The 19,539-nt window shown below is 42.5% G+C and overlaps 1 protein-coding gene across 1 annotated transcript in view; it reads right to left on the bottom strand.

Moving 5' to 3' along the window:
- Positions 1 to 222: 222 nt before the first annotated feature.
- Slc9a2 (solute carrier family 9 member A2) overlaps positions 223 to 19,539 on the bottom strand; it is an 87,580-nt gene continuing 68,263 nt past the window's right edge. Inside the window, exons 6-12 of the mRNA XM_006987497.4 lie at positions 15,539 to 15,628; positions 14,417 to 14,487; positions 8,403 to 8,564; positions 7,236 to 7,332; positions 5,146 to 5,277; positions 3,434 to 3,527; positions 223 to 1,852 (exon numbers count right to left, since the gene is read on the bottom strand). Coding sequence (XP_006987559.2) covers positions 1,479 to 1,852; positions 3,434 to 3,527; positions 5,146 to 5,277; positions 7,236 to 7,332; positions 8,403 to 8,564; positions 14,417 to 14,487; positions 15,539 to 15,628 — 1,020 coding nt within the window. The 3' untranslated portion in view covers positions 223 to 1,478. The remainder of the gene's footprint in view (positions 1,853 to 3,433; positions 3,528 to 5,145; positions 5,278 to 7,235; positions 7,333 to 8,402; positions 8,565 to 14,416; positions 14,488 to 15,538; positions 15,629 to 19,539) is intronic.

Genomic DNA, 19,539 nt, shown 5'->3' on the forward strand with positions numbered 1-19,539 from the left:
TTTCCTCCTCTAAGTTGCTTTTGGTCAGAATGTTTTTGTCACAGTAATAGAAAAGCAAAGGAGGAACCCCTTCCAAATGACTTTGTATCCTTTGCTGTGGCCAAAAGGACTCAGTAAAAACAACAGTAGTGGCTTCATTCAAAATGTAAATCCAGGAAAGCGTTAAAGGATAATTATTCAGAAAAGAAATGACAAGTCAATAAATCTACAGCTTAAAAAACATTGATTTAAATATGAATCTTTAATGATTGTGTCCCACTGTTTCTCTCTGCCATACTCCTAAAAAGTACTCCAGAGAATAGAATCTGATTTTTAATGACAAATTTAAGTCACTACATCGTCGAAAGGTTAAGAGGTAACAAATTATAGACTAGTGCAAAAAGTAGGATTTCTCTCCAAAAAGTGCTTCCTCATCAAAAGTCAAAACCTGATGACTCACCATTTCCTTCAGCGTTGGAAGACGGCTTGTGAAAGTTTTCACCCTTCCCAGCTCAGAGCTCTGTGTGTACTACAGGACAGTTGTATTACAGCCGGTGGCCATGGGTGCATATAAAAGGAACCACCCCTGTTGTTCTCCCAGTATCATACAATATCAAACCCACTTGGTCAGTAATTGCTGCCCTGTCTCCCCACTGGCCACAAGAGGTCCTCACAGGTGGGACATCTCAGAAGCTGCCACCAAGTCTATGAACACTAATGAAATGATTTGGCTCAAGCAAATCTTTCCTTCTGTACCTGGGGGGGAAGAGGAGGTGGGGATTATACATTACTCCAAAGCCATGGTAAACACAGGAACAGGTTAAGAGCCGTCTGACCTTCATTGTTTCAAAGTTGTTAACGCGGACTTCCAACCTACACCCTGAAAGCTACGCTGTTTCATCTGCCTACACATTTCAACCAGTGCCCTGCTGCTACACACCAAGGTCTCTGCTGTGAGCAATCTTGTCCTTCACCGAGTGGGTCCATCAGCTCAGGATGGAACAGGTGGGAGCTGGAACTTAGGACCCACCTCTAGGAGCTGCTCTTCACCCCCTGGGAAAGATGTTCTCACCACTTTTAGCGCTGTCCCCTTAAAACACGGTCACTACAGATAAACACATTTTTTTCATAAATAAAAACTGAGGCATATTTGTAATATATTAAAATTTTCACCAACAAAGGTGTGTTAAAATCTTCAAGTTCTGTCATTCAAGTTCAATAAAGGCACACATATATATATATTTTTTTTCCTTCAGGCCTGCAAAGAATACATTTCCTGGCCAAAAAGTCGCAAAAGTCATTTTGTGGGACTTCCTTTGACTTTCCTCTTCTTGGGATAGGTTAAGTGCTGCTCCCGTGAACCAGTAGCTTGACTCTACCACCCAAAGGATGTTTCTAGATAGATGGTTTTACATGGATTCCACAGCTGGTCAGGTTTTTGAGTAACAAGCCACAGCCACGCTAGCTCATTCACCCCAAGCCTGCTTTGGCTTTTTCTCTCATGGCTTCTCATTGCCCAAGCGGCCTTTCCTGTTCCCGGGTTCGGAGGCCCGTCGCACCAGCCTCGGTGGGGGTTTGGGTGGAACGTCTTCAGTTAGACTGTCTTCCCTGCCTCGGCTGAACTGTTGGTCTTTGGAGAGCAGGGGCTGCCTCAGTACCCCTGGTGTCTGGGTGCCCCCCTCTTTACTGCGGGGTGCCGGAGGGGTGCTGGGTTGCACTCGTACAGAACCCGCGTCCACCTCGTTCTTCCACTCCATTTTGTAGGCCTGGGAGGCTTTCTTGGAGAACTGATCTGGCAAAAAGCGCCTGGCCCGAGGCTGCAAATTGAGCACGGTGGTCCCGGCATCTGTATCCGAGTCGCTGCTATTGCCATCTGTCACAGAACAAGAAGAGCAGTGTGGGCAAGCAGAGCATCACCGAGATAGCCCAAGTCCCAGTTAAACCCCAGTGAGTCCTACAACCCCTCCTGGGGGGTCTGGGGAAGAAGGAAGCCAGAAGGCTCACTTCCCTCCCCCCCAAGACAGGGTTTCTCTGTGTAGCTTTGGAGCCTGTCCTGGAACTCACTCTGTAGCCCAGGCTGGCCTTGAACTCACAGAGATCCGCCTAGCTCTGCCTCCCGAGTGCTGGGATTAAAGGCGTGCGCCACCACCGCCCGGCCAGAAGGCTCACTATTTTTTTTTTAATTTTTTTTTTTTTTTTTTCGGTTTTTCGAGACAGGGTTTCTCTATGTAGCTTTGTGCCTTTCCTGGAACTCACTTGGTAGCCCAGGCTGGCCTCGAACTCAGAGATCTGCCTGGCTCTGCCTCCCGAGGGCTGGGATCAAAGGCGTGCACACTCTTAACACCCGCTGAGTGACCTTGAACATCTGTGTCACAAGAATGTGCCCACGCTCATTTTTAAGCACTTAACTTTAATTGCTAAATGCATGCTCCCACTGACTCCATCTCATCCTCCTACTTTTACAATGAGGTTAAAGGTCTAACAGATAATAGCAAGTAAGAAGTGGGGCTGGAATTCAATCTCAGAAGCTCTGGCTCTGCTCTCAGCTGCACCCAGGATCCCCGGCAAGTGGGCTCAGCCCCGCCTCTGACACTGGCAAGCAAACTAAGAAGTTTCTGCTATTTAGATACGTCCCTTCTTCTGGAATTTCACCTGCAGCCTCACTTTGCTTCTGACTTGCTTTACCGGCCCACAGAAGGACCAAAGCATCAATGTAAACTTCCTAAGCAAAAGGAAGAAGTGTGATTAGACCTTAGAGCCAGGTCTGGGTGCTGGAGTTCATGGGAGGGTCACTGATGGGACCCATCCCTTGCCTACTAGCTGGCATGATTAGAATGGAATGTTTCTGCCGGCATGTAGTGGTAACAAGACTGACAGTTACAAATAGTTACTATCCTGCCTTCCATTTTCATGGCTTCTAGTTTCTGACTCCCTCCATTGCCACAAGCAACCTTTAAATTGTTCCCATCTTGGTGAATTCCATAAACAAACAAGGGAGGAAGCAAAGGAGTCTAAATGGTTACATCGCATATTTAATAAAACCGGATCCTAATGTAGTTCTGGAATTTACAGAAAAGAGCTTGTGTGTGTACATGAAGATTACCATCAAACAGAGAAATACCATCTATGGTTGAGTCTATGAAAATTCATTAGAATTTCTGTACAAATGTAAATGCTTATACATCTTCAGATTTATAACTTTGCATTTACAGCTTAGTAAGTCCATAGTCAAAGGATTTGCTTTTGCTATACTTAAAGGATCATTGTGATAAACAAGTGACTGCATTATTTATAATACGGATAGAGATCCATTAAACAAGGTCACAATGCTAATAAAAGGGAGCCTCTTGCTACTTGAGATTCACAATGATTGAGTTCTTCTGTAATGAAGAAAACCAAACTCAGCATTAGCAAACAGACTGAAAAGCATTTCTGCTCCAGACAGAAGCATTACCTTCAGTTGAAATCCTTTTCTTCTTCTTCTGGAGTGTCTCTGGAAGCTTTGTATTTTTAGGCAAGGATAAATACCGGGAGGTTGAAGTGGAAGCCTGTTAAAGAAATGGAAAACGTTATTCAGATGACACAAATGCCACTTACTGTGTACTAGAAACTAAACTTGGTGACAAAACTAGACTTTTAAAATATAATTTTCATCCTTCATTCCAAAGTTACTTTTCTAGATACTGTAACCATTGTGCTTCCAACAACCAAATGCCTTCCAAACCCAATGCAGGTCAATAGAAAGGGAGGAAAATAAATGGGGCATTAGGAAGGTGTGGAAGCCACTGGTTCTTAAAGGAAATGGACATCCTTGTCCATAGGGGTTATTCATAAGGAAGATGTGGAATATCTGAGGAAGAACATACATTAAAATGTGGTAATTTAAGTTTCACTTATTTCAATTAATCTTAAAATGGCAGAATAACACATTGTTATGAAATCAAGTTACTAAGATTCTGAACATCTGTCTTTAGATTCTGGAAGTGGTTTTTAATGGTTGCTGCTGCATATCACACATAGAACAGTCTTCTGTTCGAATACTTCTGGTGATCCAATACAGAACTTTATTGAAAATAAAAGCCTGCCATGCTATATCAGTCACTGACTCTGTCCTGTCCATGATTTACCTCATCTGTTGAGAAGTCCCTGCCCAGCTAGACTGTGGAGCAAATTGCACTGTGAACGCTCACATCCCCTGGCACTCTGGGCTTCCTGTAGTTTTCCAGAGAAGGTGAGACTTGCCTGCCATCAGCAGTTTGTTCCCTAGTACCTATTCTTGGAAGGCTCAAATGTTGTCATGGGCCACATGACTATCAAAGGCCAACGGAATGTGCAGCAGTGTTCTCTGGAGCTTGTCACCTAGCAACAGCACAGGTCTCGTCGTCGTCTATACACACGTGATGTTCACACCACAAAAATCACTCAACAGCACATCCTCAGAATGTATCTCAGTGGTCTACACATGTCACTGTATCACTACCCATTCATAGAAACTGGGTCCAGCCATTCTGATTAAAACTGTGTTTTGATTGTGTCAGCCAACTTCCTTCTTTGGTTTTTAAAACATGTTTTTTTTTCCCTCCAAAGCACTTACTGCATTCAAGTATAACATAATGTATATTTGATTGGTTTTCTTTCTCCACTAGCATAAGAATCTTAAGCATAGGAATCTATACATTTTACTCTCCAGTGAATTCCATGTGTCTAAAACTGGCAAGAATATAAAATAAGTAGAATAATGTAGGCCTACAGACCCTGCACATTGGAGGTAGAGCCAGGAGGACCAGGAGTTCAAAAACATCCTTGGCTATATAGTGAGTTCAAGTCCAGCCTGGGTTATGTAAGATTTTGAGTACATGAAACAAAAACAAAAGAAATAATATAAAAAGAATTAACTATTGTTTTTTTCTTAAGATATGTCTCACACTATTGCCTAGGCTGGCCTCCAGCAGCTCTGCTTCAGTTTTTCAAGTAGTTGTGGCTATAGGATCGCGACTCTGCACATGGCACAATGACTTTCTTAGCTATTCCACCCTAGGACGTCTGGGAATTGGCCTTCAGCGGTCATTCAAAGAGCAGAGCCAAAGGTCCTTCCTGTCAGCTGGTCAGGGGAACAGCTGAGGGCTCTGCCCTTGGAGTCCGTGTGCTTCTGAAGGCGACAGTTACCCTGCGCTCCCGATTCAAGCTGTTGTCCTTCCTGAGGCTCTCCCGAAGGCTGTGCCGTCTGCGGATCAGGATCTCCTTGGCTTGTCTCTCGCTTGTGTCCGCTGTCAGGTTGTGTCTGTTATACGACAAGGTCTGAAATGACAAGGTACACAGGGCATTTTTTCACCCAAACAATCCATCATGTCTCCTCAGCTTAAAACTTCACTTTTCTTTGAGTTTACATCTGTGAAGTCAGTTTCTCTGTGGGACAAAACCAAAATTAAAATCCAGAGTCTCAAAGTTTAACACTCGGCTTTTGAAAGATTTCATCCTTCTGCAAATTAGTGTGGTTTTTTTTCCTCTACTGCAAAGTGTGAGCTTTGTAAATTAGAAAAGTAATTTAATTCGTGAACACCTTGTCTGCTTTCTATACATCCAGCCATGATTAATAGTAAAACAAAAATCATTTTCAAACACAATCTCTACTGAGTAGAGAGATTGCTGACAAAATGAGTCACCCTGACACTTGGTGGCACCACATCCTCAGACTAATATCAGGGCTGTCATTAGGAGATGTCCTGTCACCACCAGCAACTATCACCTCTAAATGAGGGCTACCCAGATCATACCACATGCAGCATAATTAGTACTTAAGTTCATTTCCTGACGGAACTGGCATGGATGTCTTGGAAATATCTCATGTCCCGAAATGTACTAGGTCCTGCAGGCCAATGAAAAGGTGACACAGTGTAGCTTCTACTTCTGTCTCCAGAAGTTTCCTATCTAGCTAGACATCTGAGTCTAATAAAGCCATGAAAGCAAACGCTCATTTGGCAGCACTGCATAAACCCCATGTGTTATCTGATCTAGAATAGGGCTGGGATGGTATGATGATTCTTGGCAAACACTGAAATATGGGAGGCTGTGGGCCAGCTAGCAGGAAGCAGAGGCTGGCTCCAAGCATAGAGAGATAGTACACACTACCCAGGCCATGGCCTGAGCACAGAATCTGTTGTTCTATGAAAGTCTGAAGTGAGTGGATGGATTGAATGCAGGATAATGTTGGATAAAGTGGAGCTTGGTAGTAGTGGCCCCAAATTATCCTGGAAACAACTGTTGTTTTGTTTCATTTTAAACAGGAGGCTGCTGCCCTTCAAAGAGCTTTAGAGAAATGGGGTGGAATAAGGCTAACACGGATGAAATGGTGACAGCCTGATGCAATGCCTGCTGAGTCTACAGGGATAAACGCTGAAGAAATGAGGATGATCTCTGCCAAGCTGAGTGTGCCTTAGTTTCCTCATCTGTGAAATGGAGATAACAACCTAACACCTACCACCAGGAGGGACTAAAGGAGTCAAGAAAAACAGTGTGCTAAAGGACACTTGGAAAATGGCAAGACTCCAAAACATTAGCATATTATTAACATATAATGTGCATGTTATTAGAATAGGTGTTAACAATGGGAATACAGTGAAAGAAATGACTCAGGAGATATAAAGAAAGAGATTCTAGCACTTTATGAAAACAAAGTTGATACATTTACAATCTAAGCTATAAGACTTTTTAAGATTGTATTTTATTATCTCTCTCTGTGTGTGTGTGTGTGTGTGTGTGTGTGTGTGTGTGTGTGTGTGTGACTGTCTATGTGGGGGTATGTGCACATGTGTGCAGATGCCTCAGAGGCACTGGATCCCTCTGGAGCCGGAGTTACAGGTGATTGTGGGTCACCCTGCATGGGGGCTGGAAACAGAACTCAGGTCCTCTGGAAGAGCAGGGCACCCTCTTGACTGCTGAGCTATGACCCCAGCCCTACAAGTATTTTCAGATACAAAAACAGTCAGATCACTTCTTCATAATTGGCCAGCACATCACTCCTTATCTTTAAAACTTAAGGACCAGACAGAGCCCCCAGGCCTTTGATGCTTCAGCTGAGGTGTCTGGAAGAACTTAGAGAGTCTCCAGGACGGGGCCTGAGAGAACAAGAAAGATTGCCCAGTGTGGTGCTCACAGGAGCAGGTCATGTTATGGAGGTATCTATTTACAGTTCCCAGCTGGAAAGCATGTTTTCAGCCGAAATCAAGTAAGTATTTTGGTGCATAAATTTTTCCTACCCGTTGACGGATTTGATAGAGATTCCTTGATAGTATCTCTCTAATTTCGTCCATTTCACCTGGTGTGAGCTTCCTTATTTTTTCTTCACGGCAATCACTGTAAAAGTTTAAGAGGGGGAAAATATTTTAATCATTGAATTTCTTCTTTGGTGCTATAACATCATTACTTCACAGTAAGATTTTAGTTTAAAAAGAACAATTAGGAATTGCTCAATGTTTTCAAACATTCTAAATATTTTTAAAATACTCAGTTTTAGAATAATTAAGTTTCTGAAACTTATTTCCATGGTAAAATCATTCCTAATAAGTTTAACTGTGCATAAGTTTCCACAGAGTCTACTATTACATCATGCTCCCCACAAACCCACGGTCTGTGTCGTAGCCCAGGCTGGCCTGAAGCTCACCATCCTGAGACCTCAGCCCGGGTACACTGTGACTACAGGTGTGAGTTACCACAGCCAGCTTCTCGTGTGATTCGTTTTAAGAGAATGACTCACAGTGTTACCGATTCATTATTGCTAGCAGAAGGTAATGCAGAAGTGTCCATTCCAATAGAAACTTGGTTAGCTGTATTTAATTAAGTCCCATCACAAAGGCTTGTGGACTGAGTTCTTATGGAGTGACAACGCCAGCCTCTACAGTCTTTAACACTCCCCAGGTGTTCCCAGTGTGCAGCCAGAGCCGAGTCACTGCAGCTGGAGTCCATGTCTGTTTCCCCCAAGCCTAACTACACTACTGTGAATAGTTAATAAGGAAATAGCTGTATTCTGTGTATACTCACAGTAGCAAACCTAACACGCCTTGAAAGCCTTCCATGTGAAAGCAAGGCTGAGAGAATTTTAACTCACTTTCAACCAGTACTGAACTTCCCAAGGCTAATTTGACAACGGCATGGGACCCCTAAACATGACTGCAACTTTGGACTTGCCATTCTCATATAGCACAACATACAGCATAATGTAACATAAATATGACACACAGACTATCTACCCAGATCTGTCATCTAATCAAATCCCATTCCGCTCCGAGATCTTAAGTCACCACCCGAGGACTTACACCAACAATACTATTATTAATATTCTAATAATACTATTACTATCACAGGTTTCAAAACCATACCAGTGCCTCCTTATTGTTATTAGCTTCACTCTGCAAAGTGATACTCACTTAAGAGACGCAAACGAGGGGACGGTACTTATCATTCCAGTCTCCGCCATCTCAATGGCATGTTTTATCTCAAGCTTTTTATATAAGGACACAATGCTAGACTTGGGTTGGTTTTCCCGAATCAGGAGCTTCCGAAGGTATTTGTCATCAAATTTCTTAAACCTATAAATAAGTAAAGTCGGAATTTAAATTAATGAATGGAACTCATTGACTAAGAAAAGTACTCCTGAGTAAAAACATAGCAAAGTTAAACTGGTCTTACCATATGTTTATTTTTATATATACTTTCATGTGTACAGATATATGCATATATATATATATACAGTGTAACTAACAAGTATCCAAACTCCATGTGTTCAAACTGAACCAATCTTCCTAGCCCTCCCCCCGACCTCCACCAGGCCAAACTCTTCAATGTCCTGTGTAATCTTTCCCTTCTGTATTTCATGTTATGGGCTGAAGTGTCCCAGCCAAAGTCCCTAGGCTGAATTCCTAATTCCTAGTGCATCAGACCGAGACCGTATTTGGAGACATGCTCTTCACAAGCATGATTAAGTTGAGATGATGTCGTTAGGGTGGGCTCCGCTTAGTGTGACTGGCACACTGGTAAGAAGGGTGGACTTAGTCACAGACACACAGAGAGACCCGAGTGTGAAGAGTCACAGAGCACAGCCCTCTGCAAGCAAACACCAGCACCCCCTTCCCTTAGAGCCCTGGAGGTGAATGGACACTGTTAACACCCTGCTCCTAGACTTTATATTCTTCATAAAAGTGACGCAAGACATTTCTGTTGTTTAAACTACCTACTGCATACAAAGTTGTTATGACATCCCTGACTGAACTAGCATTCCATACCACTCAATGAGCAATCATTTTAAGTTCCACCATCAAATGGATGCATACAAAATTGTGATCGCTTCTCACCTCCTCTAGTGCCATTACTCTGGTCCCAGATGCCATTGTTTTTTTTTTTTTTATTTTTTTTTATTTTCCTGCACTCTGATACTGAATTGGGCACCTAACACATGTCCCCGCCCTACAGTGTATTAGCACAGAAACCAGACTCTCTAGTTGAAATGTCATCTGAGTAACAGCACGATGGTACACGCTCGAGGTGCTTGAGCGTGGCTCTGCCCTTCAGTTCAGTGTGGCTCTTTCTGTCTCTGACACTCATCATTTGTACTCTGAGGAGCTTTATAGTCATTGTCCCACCTACTAGGAATGTTTTCTTATATCGCCTTTATGTCTGTCTCTCAACAACATGCAGTAGTAACTATCTCAAAAGAACCTCCACAAGCCAGACCTCTGCCCCCTATGCTCCCAATGCAAGCTACTTCTATCTTGTTCTAGTTGGACACTCCTTTATACTCCATCTCCTCTCTCATTCCTTAGATGTATTTTTCAGCCCACTAGCTCTCATTTTGTGGCATGATGTGTAATGTTCTTATTCATCTTATAGCCTATCTCCTAGCAGTCAAATGTAAAGTAAGGATTACAGGGAGTTTTATATATATATATATTATATATATATATATATATATATATATATATATATATTATACAGTATTACTCCACCCCTGTATCACCAATGCTGAGAGCTAAGCCAGGCACAGTGTAAGCATGTGTGGTATTGTGGCCCCTGTGCCTTCCTGTATCCACATCTGCCAAAACCCAGCAATAGCTTTCTGCCGTGGCCTAGATGACCCCTGCCATTTTCCTAGTCACTGGGATCAATAATGTTACATTGTTTTGGTGAATAGCTTCCTACTGGCTTAATGATCAAAGAGGCTTACTACTGAAGCCTGGATCCTGTATGTCCATATCATCATAGCCACACACCATCATATCTATGAAGTGGTATGAACCAACGTGAATAGCATGTGGATGAAGCAGTTATTTTACCCCTACCATATGAGACAAGCTCTGGCAGAGTCAACTGACTACCATCCAACCCACAGCATCAAGAACAAGCCCAAGCCCAGCCCAGACTAGCCCCGCCCATTCTAGTCCAGCCCACTTGGAGCTTCTTGACTCACACAATTTAATAATAAATGACTGCTATTTTGATCCACTGGCTTTGGGGGACGGCTTGTTATGTAACACCACATGCCAGTATATGAGTAAAACAACATGCAATAAATGTTCCTTGAGAAAGAAAGAAGTATGTAGCGTTGATTCACCATCAACCCAAAGAAGTTTACTGGCACACCTGTGCCATGAATGAAACCAATGTTAACCAACCTTCTTGGCACTGGTCCTTTGTTCTAAATACTGGAGGGATCTGAATAATTAAAGCACTACCCTGAATACACCGTGCTAGTGACCCACTACTATATGAAAGCGGGGCCTACTCTTTCCGATGTTTATTTTGAATTTTGTGTTAGGCTCCCGGAGCCAGGATTCTCAACAGTAATACTGAGTCTCTAGCGCTTCTCATATGACTATTATTGTTTTAGATTTTTCCTGAAGATAAACAAACGGAAGAGCGAACAGGGATAGGAGAGGCAGCTGTTCTCTCCTGCACGGGGAGTGTGTGTTTTCTTATTGCTTTATGTCCCTCCCCAACCCTTTGCCAAGCTCCACATAGGTGTTCTCTTTCACATTGTGAGACTCCTGCTAGCTGGGCCTGAGCAATGTCTCCACTGTGTCACCTTTCATTCTGTTCTCAAGTGATCAGGTGCCCTAAGAGTTCTCTTCCAGGGTCAATGAGATTCTCTCACACCAGGGCTATGGAGGACGGGGAAAGATATCCAGCATGCTCGAACCATGGCTTCTTTCTGTACATCCCTTTGAGTAGTGTCCCTGGTTCTGTACACACCAAAGAGGTCATGTGCAGAAGTGATTTGAAAATGGTGTGTGTCCACACCAGTCTCCCATACCCACTTTCCTGGTGACTGTGCAGTATACATGACAATCAAGAAAATGTTTTGACGTTGGTGTGATAATGGAACATGGAAGTCTAAAATGCTTGTGGATTAATGAAGACTATTCATTCCTGGTAAAAAGTCATTTGGCAGTTGCCTCCAAACAGGAGCCAAATGTTTGCACCATTCTTATTAATGTTCACAGTCCGACTATGGCTTCCTTGGGAGGTCTGCCTGCAAGACATCCATGGACCTCAGACACTAGCTGCCTGAGACTCGGGACATGTGTACCTCCTCTGACTTTGACCTGAATTCCACTTCAAATCCACGTGATCGTGATCACAGCCTCACCCCCTCCCCCTTCTTGAGCTAGTTAGGATTTTTCATCAACTTGACACAAACTAGAGCTATCAAGGAAGAAGGAACCTCAACTGAGAATGTGCCTTTGTAAGATCCCCATTTTCTTGATTAGTGATTGACCTGGTAGAGACCAGTCAAGTGTGGGTTGGGCCACCCCTGGGCAGGTGGTCCTGGTGGTATTTAAAAAAGCGGGCTGAACTAGCCATGAAGAACAAGCCAGGAAGCAATGTTCCTCCATGGTCTCTGTTCCTGCCTTGAGTTCCTGCCCTGACTTCCCCCTTAGGGTCCACTGCAAGCTATAAGATGAAATAAACCCATTCCTCCACACATTGCTTCAGGTCCTGGTCTTTCTCGCAGTAATAGAGAGCCAAATAGGGCAGCACCTCTTTTTCCTAATCGTGCCCAGGAGCTGCTGACCTAGTGTGTGCTTACTTACATGTGTCTGCATTCTCCCTACTTGGATGCAGAAGGGTGGGAGAAATGTGAAACCTGATCTTTGCTTTTGAAAGGAAACATGCTAGTCTGCATGAGGCCTCTCACTCATCACGTTGAGAGGGTACTGATGGGAATCTATAGAAAGGAAAACGTGATTGGGTCAAAAGAAAGAAGGTAAAACAATGGGAAAAAAGGAGAAGAAAGTCTGTTTTATTGGTTTGGCACATAGAAGGGCCCAGCTATGTGAGGAAATTCCTAGGGTGTACAGCAGAGTTGGAGAGAGAAGAAGGCAGGCACAGTGGGCTGGCTTTAATCCCACAGTCAGAAAAAAAAAATGTATGTTTCACAAGAGCAATAGCAATTTGTTCCAAGTTTTACAGTGCAGGTTTAGTCTGCTTTATTACCTTGTGCTCCCAGGTGGTTAACTGGGTATCCTACCTGTACAAAAATATCTTTCCTTGATTTATGAAGTAAGGCTAAGCTCAAGGGACCTTCTACCATCCGTGAACATGAACAGTGCTGTAAGCTTTGTAATTGCTCTGGTACTAATGTCTTTGTAACTCACTGAATTCCTTAAGGATCTCACCCCTCCTTCCTCCCTTCCTCTTTCCTGTTTCTCCTCTCTCTCTCTCTCTCTCTCTCTCTCTCTCTCTCTCTCTCTCTCTCTTTCTCTCTCTCTCTCTCTCACACACACATCTGCTTATTATATGACTCTACTATATAATTTTACACATACAACTCTGTGACATATACATCTTATGTAGCTACATGTATGAGCAAATAGAACCATTCAACATTCTTCCGCTTTAAATACATAGATCAACAGACAACCAAGTTGATATCAATGAGCGAGTAGTAGTGTAAAATTTCTGTAAGCAAGTTAGGAAAGAAAAGCAAGAGGAAATATCTTAGTACAGTCTAGAACGTGTCCCTCTGGCCTCACATTCCAGCTTAAACTCTGCTCTGTCAGAAGTCGGCCCTAGCCAATGAGAGGTGCACAAATGCTCACAGATCGCTCTATAAGAAAAGGGGTCTGATGATAGCATTAGCCAGTTCCCAACACATGGTTGCTCCTGATAACCATCATGGATGGCACCAAATGTGTCCAGGGAAGAGGTGCCCACCATGCACTCCCATTAGCTGGTGAGGGGTGGATCGTAGGCCCCTTTTCAAATCGTTTCAAATGTAGCTGTCAGAATCCCTTCACTTCTTGATCTTGTCAGCCTGTCTGGTTGATTGTTCCCATCTCAATTTATAACAACGATGAAGACAGGTATTAAATTGTATCTGACCACCACACACAGCCTTTTTTTTTTAAGTAAATTCTCGTGTGTGTGTGTGTGTGTGTGTGTGTGTGTGTGTGTGTGTGTGTGTGTGTGTGTGCCTGAACTCATGAGTACTTTCTATAAATATAATCTTTCAGGTACATGAATCCCTCAATGTAAGCTCGTGTTTTTTCTACTATTTTTAATAGGTTTACTATTATTCTCTGTGAGTCTCTCCCTTTCCTATGCCCCTTACCCTTGTGTATCAGAATAGACAGGAATGGAACCCTTAACTTTTAACTCATCGACTGGGCCTCTTGGTTCTTTTGCAGTGAGGAATGGCCACAAAGGTTGACCCTAGCCATGGGATCTGCATGGAAAAGCTGTTTGACTGCTTTTGAGGACCTTGGTTAGAGGCGGCAGAAGATGTCTTGTCTTTCAGTGGTCTTTCTTCCATCCTGCAGCCGGAAATGGGTGACACCGAGGGAGCAGTTTGGCCCCAAGGGCAAGCATGGAGGCGACTGTTGGTGAGTGGCTCTACCCTTGGGAATGTGGAAGTCAAGCTCTCATAGGCCAAGCCGGAGTCTCCGACTTCCGGCTATTCACACGGGGAAATAAACTTTTTTTTTTTTTTTCGAGACAGGGTTTCTCTGTGTAGATTTGCGCCTTTCCTGGAACTTACTTGGCAGCCCAGGCTGGCCTCAAACTCACAGAGATCCGCCTGGCTCTGCCTCCCGAGTGCTGGGATTAAAGGCCTGTGCCACCAACGCCTGCCCCGGGAAATTAACTTTTGCCTCATTTGTAACAATTTTATATCTCCGTCATAGCTGAGACACTGTTGTCGTTGGCACCGTCACTAAGTAGCCAAGGTTGTTGACCTTGAACTCATGTAGAGCCTCCTACCTTAGCCTCCCCTGTTCTGGGATCATAAGTATATATCACCATGCCTGTCTATAGCTAAGCGTCACCTTAAAAGGACACACAGCAACAACAACATAGGATTCCCAGCCTGGAAGACAGCACAGCTCCTATGTTTTGTTTTCAAGAGTGACCCAGAGCCACTTTGATAGAATGTTGCAAGGCATCTTACTTGTCTCTCCAGAAGTTGTGACCCCAGTGTCCACAAACATCTTCAATCCCAGTCTTCACGTGATCAAAAAACTAAAACAGAAGAAAAGACAAGCCAATCAATTTACTTTTTCTGGCAGCTGATCATTTTCATTCTTTTGGCATCATGCCTAACTCCAATGATACCCACAGTTGTGGTGATACATTGTGTACCCTAGGAAAATTTGTCTGAAGATCAGAGAAAAAGGAATACACCACTGCCATGTCTTACCACTAAGACTCCTTAGCCCGAACAAGATTCTAGTTCCTGTCTCCTCACGCCTTATATACCTTTCTCTGCCCAGCCATCACTTCCTGGAACTAAAGGCATGTGTGCTTCCCAGGCAAAGTCATGAGATCCCAAGTTCTGGGATTCAAGGTGTGTGCCACCACTGCCTGGCTCTGTTTTTCTTCTAAACTGAGTCAGTCTCACGGCTTTGAACTCACAGAGATCCAGATGGATCTCTGCCTTCCAAATGCTAGGATTAAAGGTGTGTGCTACCACTCCCTGGCATCTGTGTTTAATCCAGTGGCTTGTTCCATCCTCTGATCTTCAGGCAAATTTTATTAGGGTGCACGATCTATCACCCCACACAGTTTGTTTTGTTGAAAGCCATAAGCCAACCTTTTTGTTTTTGTTTCTGTTTTTTTGAGACAGAGTTTCTCTGTGTAGCTTTGGCTGTCCTAGAACTCACTCTGTAGACCAAGCTGGCCTCAAACTCACGAAGATCTGCCTGCCTCTGCCTCCAGAGTGCTGGGATCAAAGGCGTGTGGCACCACTGCCCAGCTATAAGCCATTTATCTATCTTCAATTGTCTGCTTCTTAGGCAATTTTTTCATTACTTTGATCACCCAAAGTTTGATCATAACTTTCAAAATTACAAGAAATGGGTAGTAGAAACCTTTTCAGGTTGAAGGCTTGATTTTCCCTCAGCGAGTTCAGGACTTTAGCAGACTTTGACCATCACAGACCTTCTAAAGGCCTCCCCCACCCCCTATAGTTTTCTGCTGTTCCCTTCCCCTCTAGGAATGCACACTAGTGCGGAACTGTTTCTCTGATTACTCCACGTTTCCATTATGAAGCTGTTCTTCGCTCGGCACCCACCCGGCAGTGGATCTCTTCACTGACGGCTTGCTGCTTCTTATTGGATCTCTTAACATCAAGGAACTCCACCAATGGTCTGATGGTTATCCCCTGCACAAAAATATGGACATAAATAAATAAATCTTCTCATAAGAGAAAAGTTCAACCACAGCTTACCATCACCTAAGAATCGCCGACCACCAACAAAAGCTAGCCTGTTGCCAAAAGTTAAATAGTAAATGTAAAATTGTGTTATTCTTGGCTCCCTTTCCCAAGATACCTTATTTTCAAAAGACCATTTTCAACATAAAATACGCGCCAAAAAGAGAATAAATTGAAAAGTAACTGTAAGCAACAATAAAGGTCAGTGGAATAGGCTACTTACTGTATCACCCAGAGAAAAACTCCCAGTGAGTCATTTGCTCATTCTACTGAGACAATTTTCACCAAGCTGCTTCTGCATGCCTGTCAGGGAGGTTGGGCATCAGAACACAGAGATGGATGGACCTTGGCTCTAGGACTTTGGGTCTAAAAGAAAGTCATCTCTGTCCCAACACGGTTACCAAGTAGGCAGAAGAAGAGTGACAGACAGACACAGGGAGAGAGAGAGCTAGGAAGCGCTCAGCAGGAATCCGGAAAGGTGTTGGCATCATCTCCTGGCAGAGACCTCAGAACAGCCAAGGAGCAGCAGCAGGAAGCAGTGCAAGGCAGTCCAGGCACACTTAGGAGTTAGCTTGGGAAATGGAGAAAATTGGAAGCTGTTGTTGAGTAAACTGGGGGAGCGGGGGAGATAAAGGAAACTCCATACTCTGAACAGAGATCTCTGCAAAATGTCATTGTGGACATCTCACTCAACAATGAAACATTAAAAGCACCTCCCTCCATTAGAGGCACAGAGGGCAGAGGTCAGTAGGGTCTGCTGTTCCGCACAACTCTGCTTGTTTTCCAAGCAGAGTCAACAGACCAAAGGCAAGAAGTGCTGGCAACAAAGTGACAAGAATTAATGATGGTTTGTATTCTTGTTCTAAAGCCTAAGACAATCCCTTCCATATTAAAATAGCAAGAACGGGGCTAGTATAAGATTATCACACACAATCCAGCACATACATCATTTTAAAGAGTATAAACAATAATCACACAGTAGCAATACTTATTGTATTAAGTATTATACATCATATTATGGCTACAGGGTATGTTTTAGTAACTAGTATATACTACTATGCAATATGATATATATATATATATAAATATATATATTAGGAGAAACTATGTACATATTAAACTCATATATTAAATATGTTCCATGTGAATATATTCATGTATATAAAGCTTTATGACAATTGCATATAACCCTTATATAGAGAGGTGTAAAACTTAACTAAAGGATATCAGAAAAATGAGAAACTTAAAAATACATTTAAAGTTCTAAATAGGGTAAATAGATTACAATGGCATTTTTTTCTTAACTAATGTCTATATATAATATTTCAATGTATTGCTCAGATTGTGAAACAGAGCTTGAGAAATCTTTAGTTAACCTATAACGGCAAAAGCAACCAGAATTTTTTTTTTTTCAAAAAGGAAACTAAAGGGGAATTTGCAGACACAACACAATCTACCAGCTATGGCGCACATCAGTTGTGATATTGACACCAAAAGAGGCAGGAGAGGCAGTGTGCAGGAGGAGCACCAGGGTTCTTGCTTGGAGTACATAACACACAGGGGAAGGATTGTTCTTTCTTGACAAGAGAAGGGATTATGTTGAAGTATCTTGTCTGCCATTTGATTTCCATTTCACTTTTCCTTCTGTATTTAGATGTTTAAAAAAAAATCATAGGGATGAGTTGAGACAAGCTCAGGCTAGCTTAGAACTCACTACATAGCCCAGGCTGGCCTTGGAAGTGTATCAATCCTTCTGCCTCAGCCTCTCAATTGCTGAAACTACAGTCATGAGCCGTCACTCTTGGCTTCTCTTTTAGTCTTTAAGAATGGCTTTGATAACATAATACCTGTATAAGTATGCACGTGTGTGTGCGCGCACGCACGCACGCACAAGCACACACACACACACACACACACACACACACACACACACACACACCCTCTTCAAAGGAAATCATCAATTTTGTTCCATCAATCCAGCACAAGGATTTTTCTAGCATATGTTTCATTTTTTTACTTTCTTAAGTGAAAACTGATTTTCACCAAATTTGGTATGAGACATCTCTTGTGTTCTATTTGTATTTTAGTCTGCCACTTGGAAGTAACACAGGAGCTAATAACAGTTTCCTAATCAACACGTTCTGGAAATTTTAACATATGCAAACAAAAATGAGTGCAGTTGTGATTTTCAGAAATGGCAACTTCACTGAGTTCCATGTCCCATAGAACTGAAAGCTGAATGCTAGCAGCTTTTATATATATATTGATATATATATAATATATATATATATCTTTTGATATATATAATATATATCTTTTGATACACACACACACACATATATATATATATATATATATATATATATATACACAAATCCATGTAATTCTTAACACTGAAAACATCTAACATATTCTGGAGAGACTAATTGCTATTACCTTTCCCCTTTCAACACTGAGTCAGTAAATAAAAGGGAATATTGCAGCATTTGGAACCACAGTATATGAAAGTAAGGATGGGCAGCCCAATCCTGACATTGACTCCTATTAGACTGACAGACTGGAAGTTAATGAACTAAATGACTAAAGAGCACTGACCAACTCTAAGAAGCAAGTGTGGATACACCCCATCAACTCCAGTTTGTAAATGCATAACATATATATATATATATATATATATATATATATATATATATATATATATATATGTTCACAATAAAACTTAAAAGTTATGCACCTAATTGAAATGACACTCCTTTTAGTATATGTTCATCTCTTGGAACTATGTTGCTCTCTGAGCACACTGAGGAATCATTTGTGAGGTACTGTTCAGTTTCTCTCTGTCTCTCCTTCTTTCCCTCCTCGGGCATCTATTTAGAAGTAGAGCATGTGACATGTGTGCATGTCATGTCCGGTCAATCAAGATATTTTATTACATGAGCCAAAGCCTTTGGATTGGAAGGACAGAGACAGGATACCTCTAAGGGGACACCTACTTTATCTCTTTGGAAAATTTCTAATTTGGGTTACCTAGGAAGCAATTTGATAGGAACTTCCAAGAAGAACACAGCTTGCTACTATCTGTGGGGGCTAAAAAGTTAAAAATAAAAACCCCAAGTTTACCAACAGTATGTCAAAATAAATAATTGAAAAGTACAAACAGTTTTTCCCCTGTCATTCAAGTTTGGCACAACAAACACACAAAGAGATGGCTGACTCAGATTCACCTAACAGCAAGGACGTGGAGAGTCACTGGGCAGTGAGATCCCCATCTTATTCTCTCTCTGCTTTGCTCCACCTCTGCCTCTGACAGCGAGAGAAGAGAAGAGGAAAGACTAATCTGTTGGTTGGTTAAAATAAATGGTTTTTTTTTTTTTTGGTCCATTCACAGGAAAAAGTGAGTTCTGATTTGTGGAATTAATACTGCCAAAAGGGGGAGGTGGGCGTCTTATATTTCCTTGGTGACTTAGCAAGGATTTCCCTAGGAAACTTGTAAGAAACTTTCCATTTATTACAAACCAGCCTTGTCTGGCTGGGGAGATGGCTTGGTGAGTAACAGTGCTTGTTACATGAGCATCAATGCCAGAATTCAGATCCCCAGAAACTATATAGACAGTCAGGCATGGCCACATATGTCCATAAGCACAGCGCTGTGTAGGGGGAAGCTGAGACAGGAGGATGGCTGGGCTTGCTGACCACCAGCTTATGCAAAAACAAGAAGAACACTTGGTTCTGTGAGATTGCCTGCTTTGATTTCAAGGAAATAAGGCAGTGTGAGTGATAGAGGGATATATCTGAAGTCTTCCTCTGGCCTCTGTAAGCATACCTAAAGACACACACATGCCTGTGCACACATGCGCGCA

This window comes from Peromyscus maniculatus, chromosome 21 (genome assembly GCF_049852395.1).
Source record: "Peromyscus maniculatus bairdii isolate BWxNUB_F1_BW_parent chromosome 21, HU_Pman_BW_mat_3.1, whole genome shotgun sequence".
In the NCBI taxonomy this organism is placed as follows: Eukaryota; Metazoa; Chordata; class Mammalia; order Rodentia; family Cricetidae; genus Peromyscus; species Peromyscus maniculatus.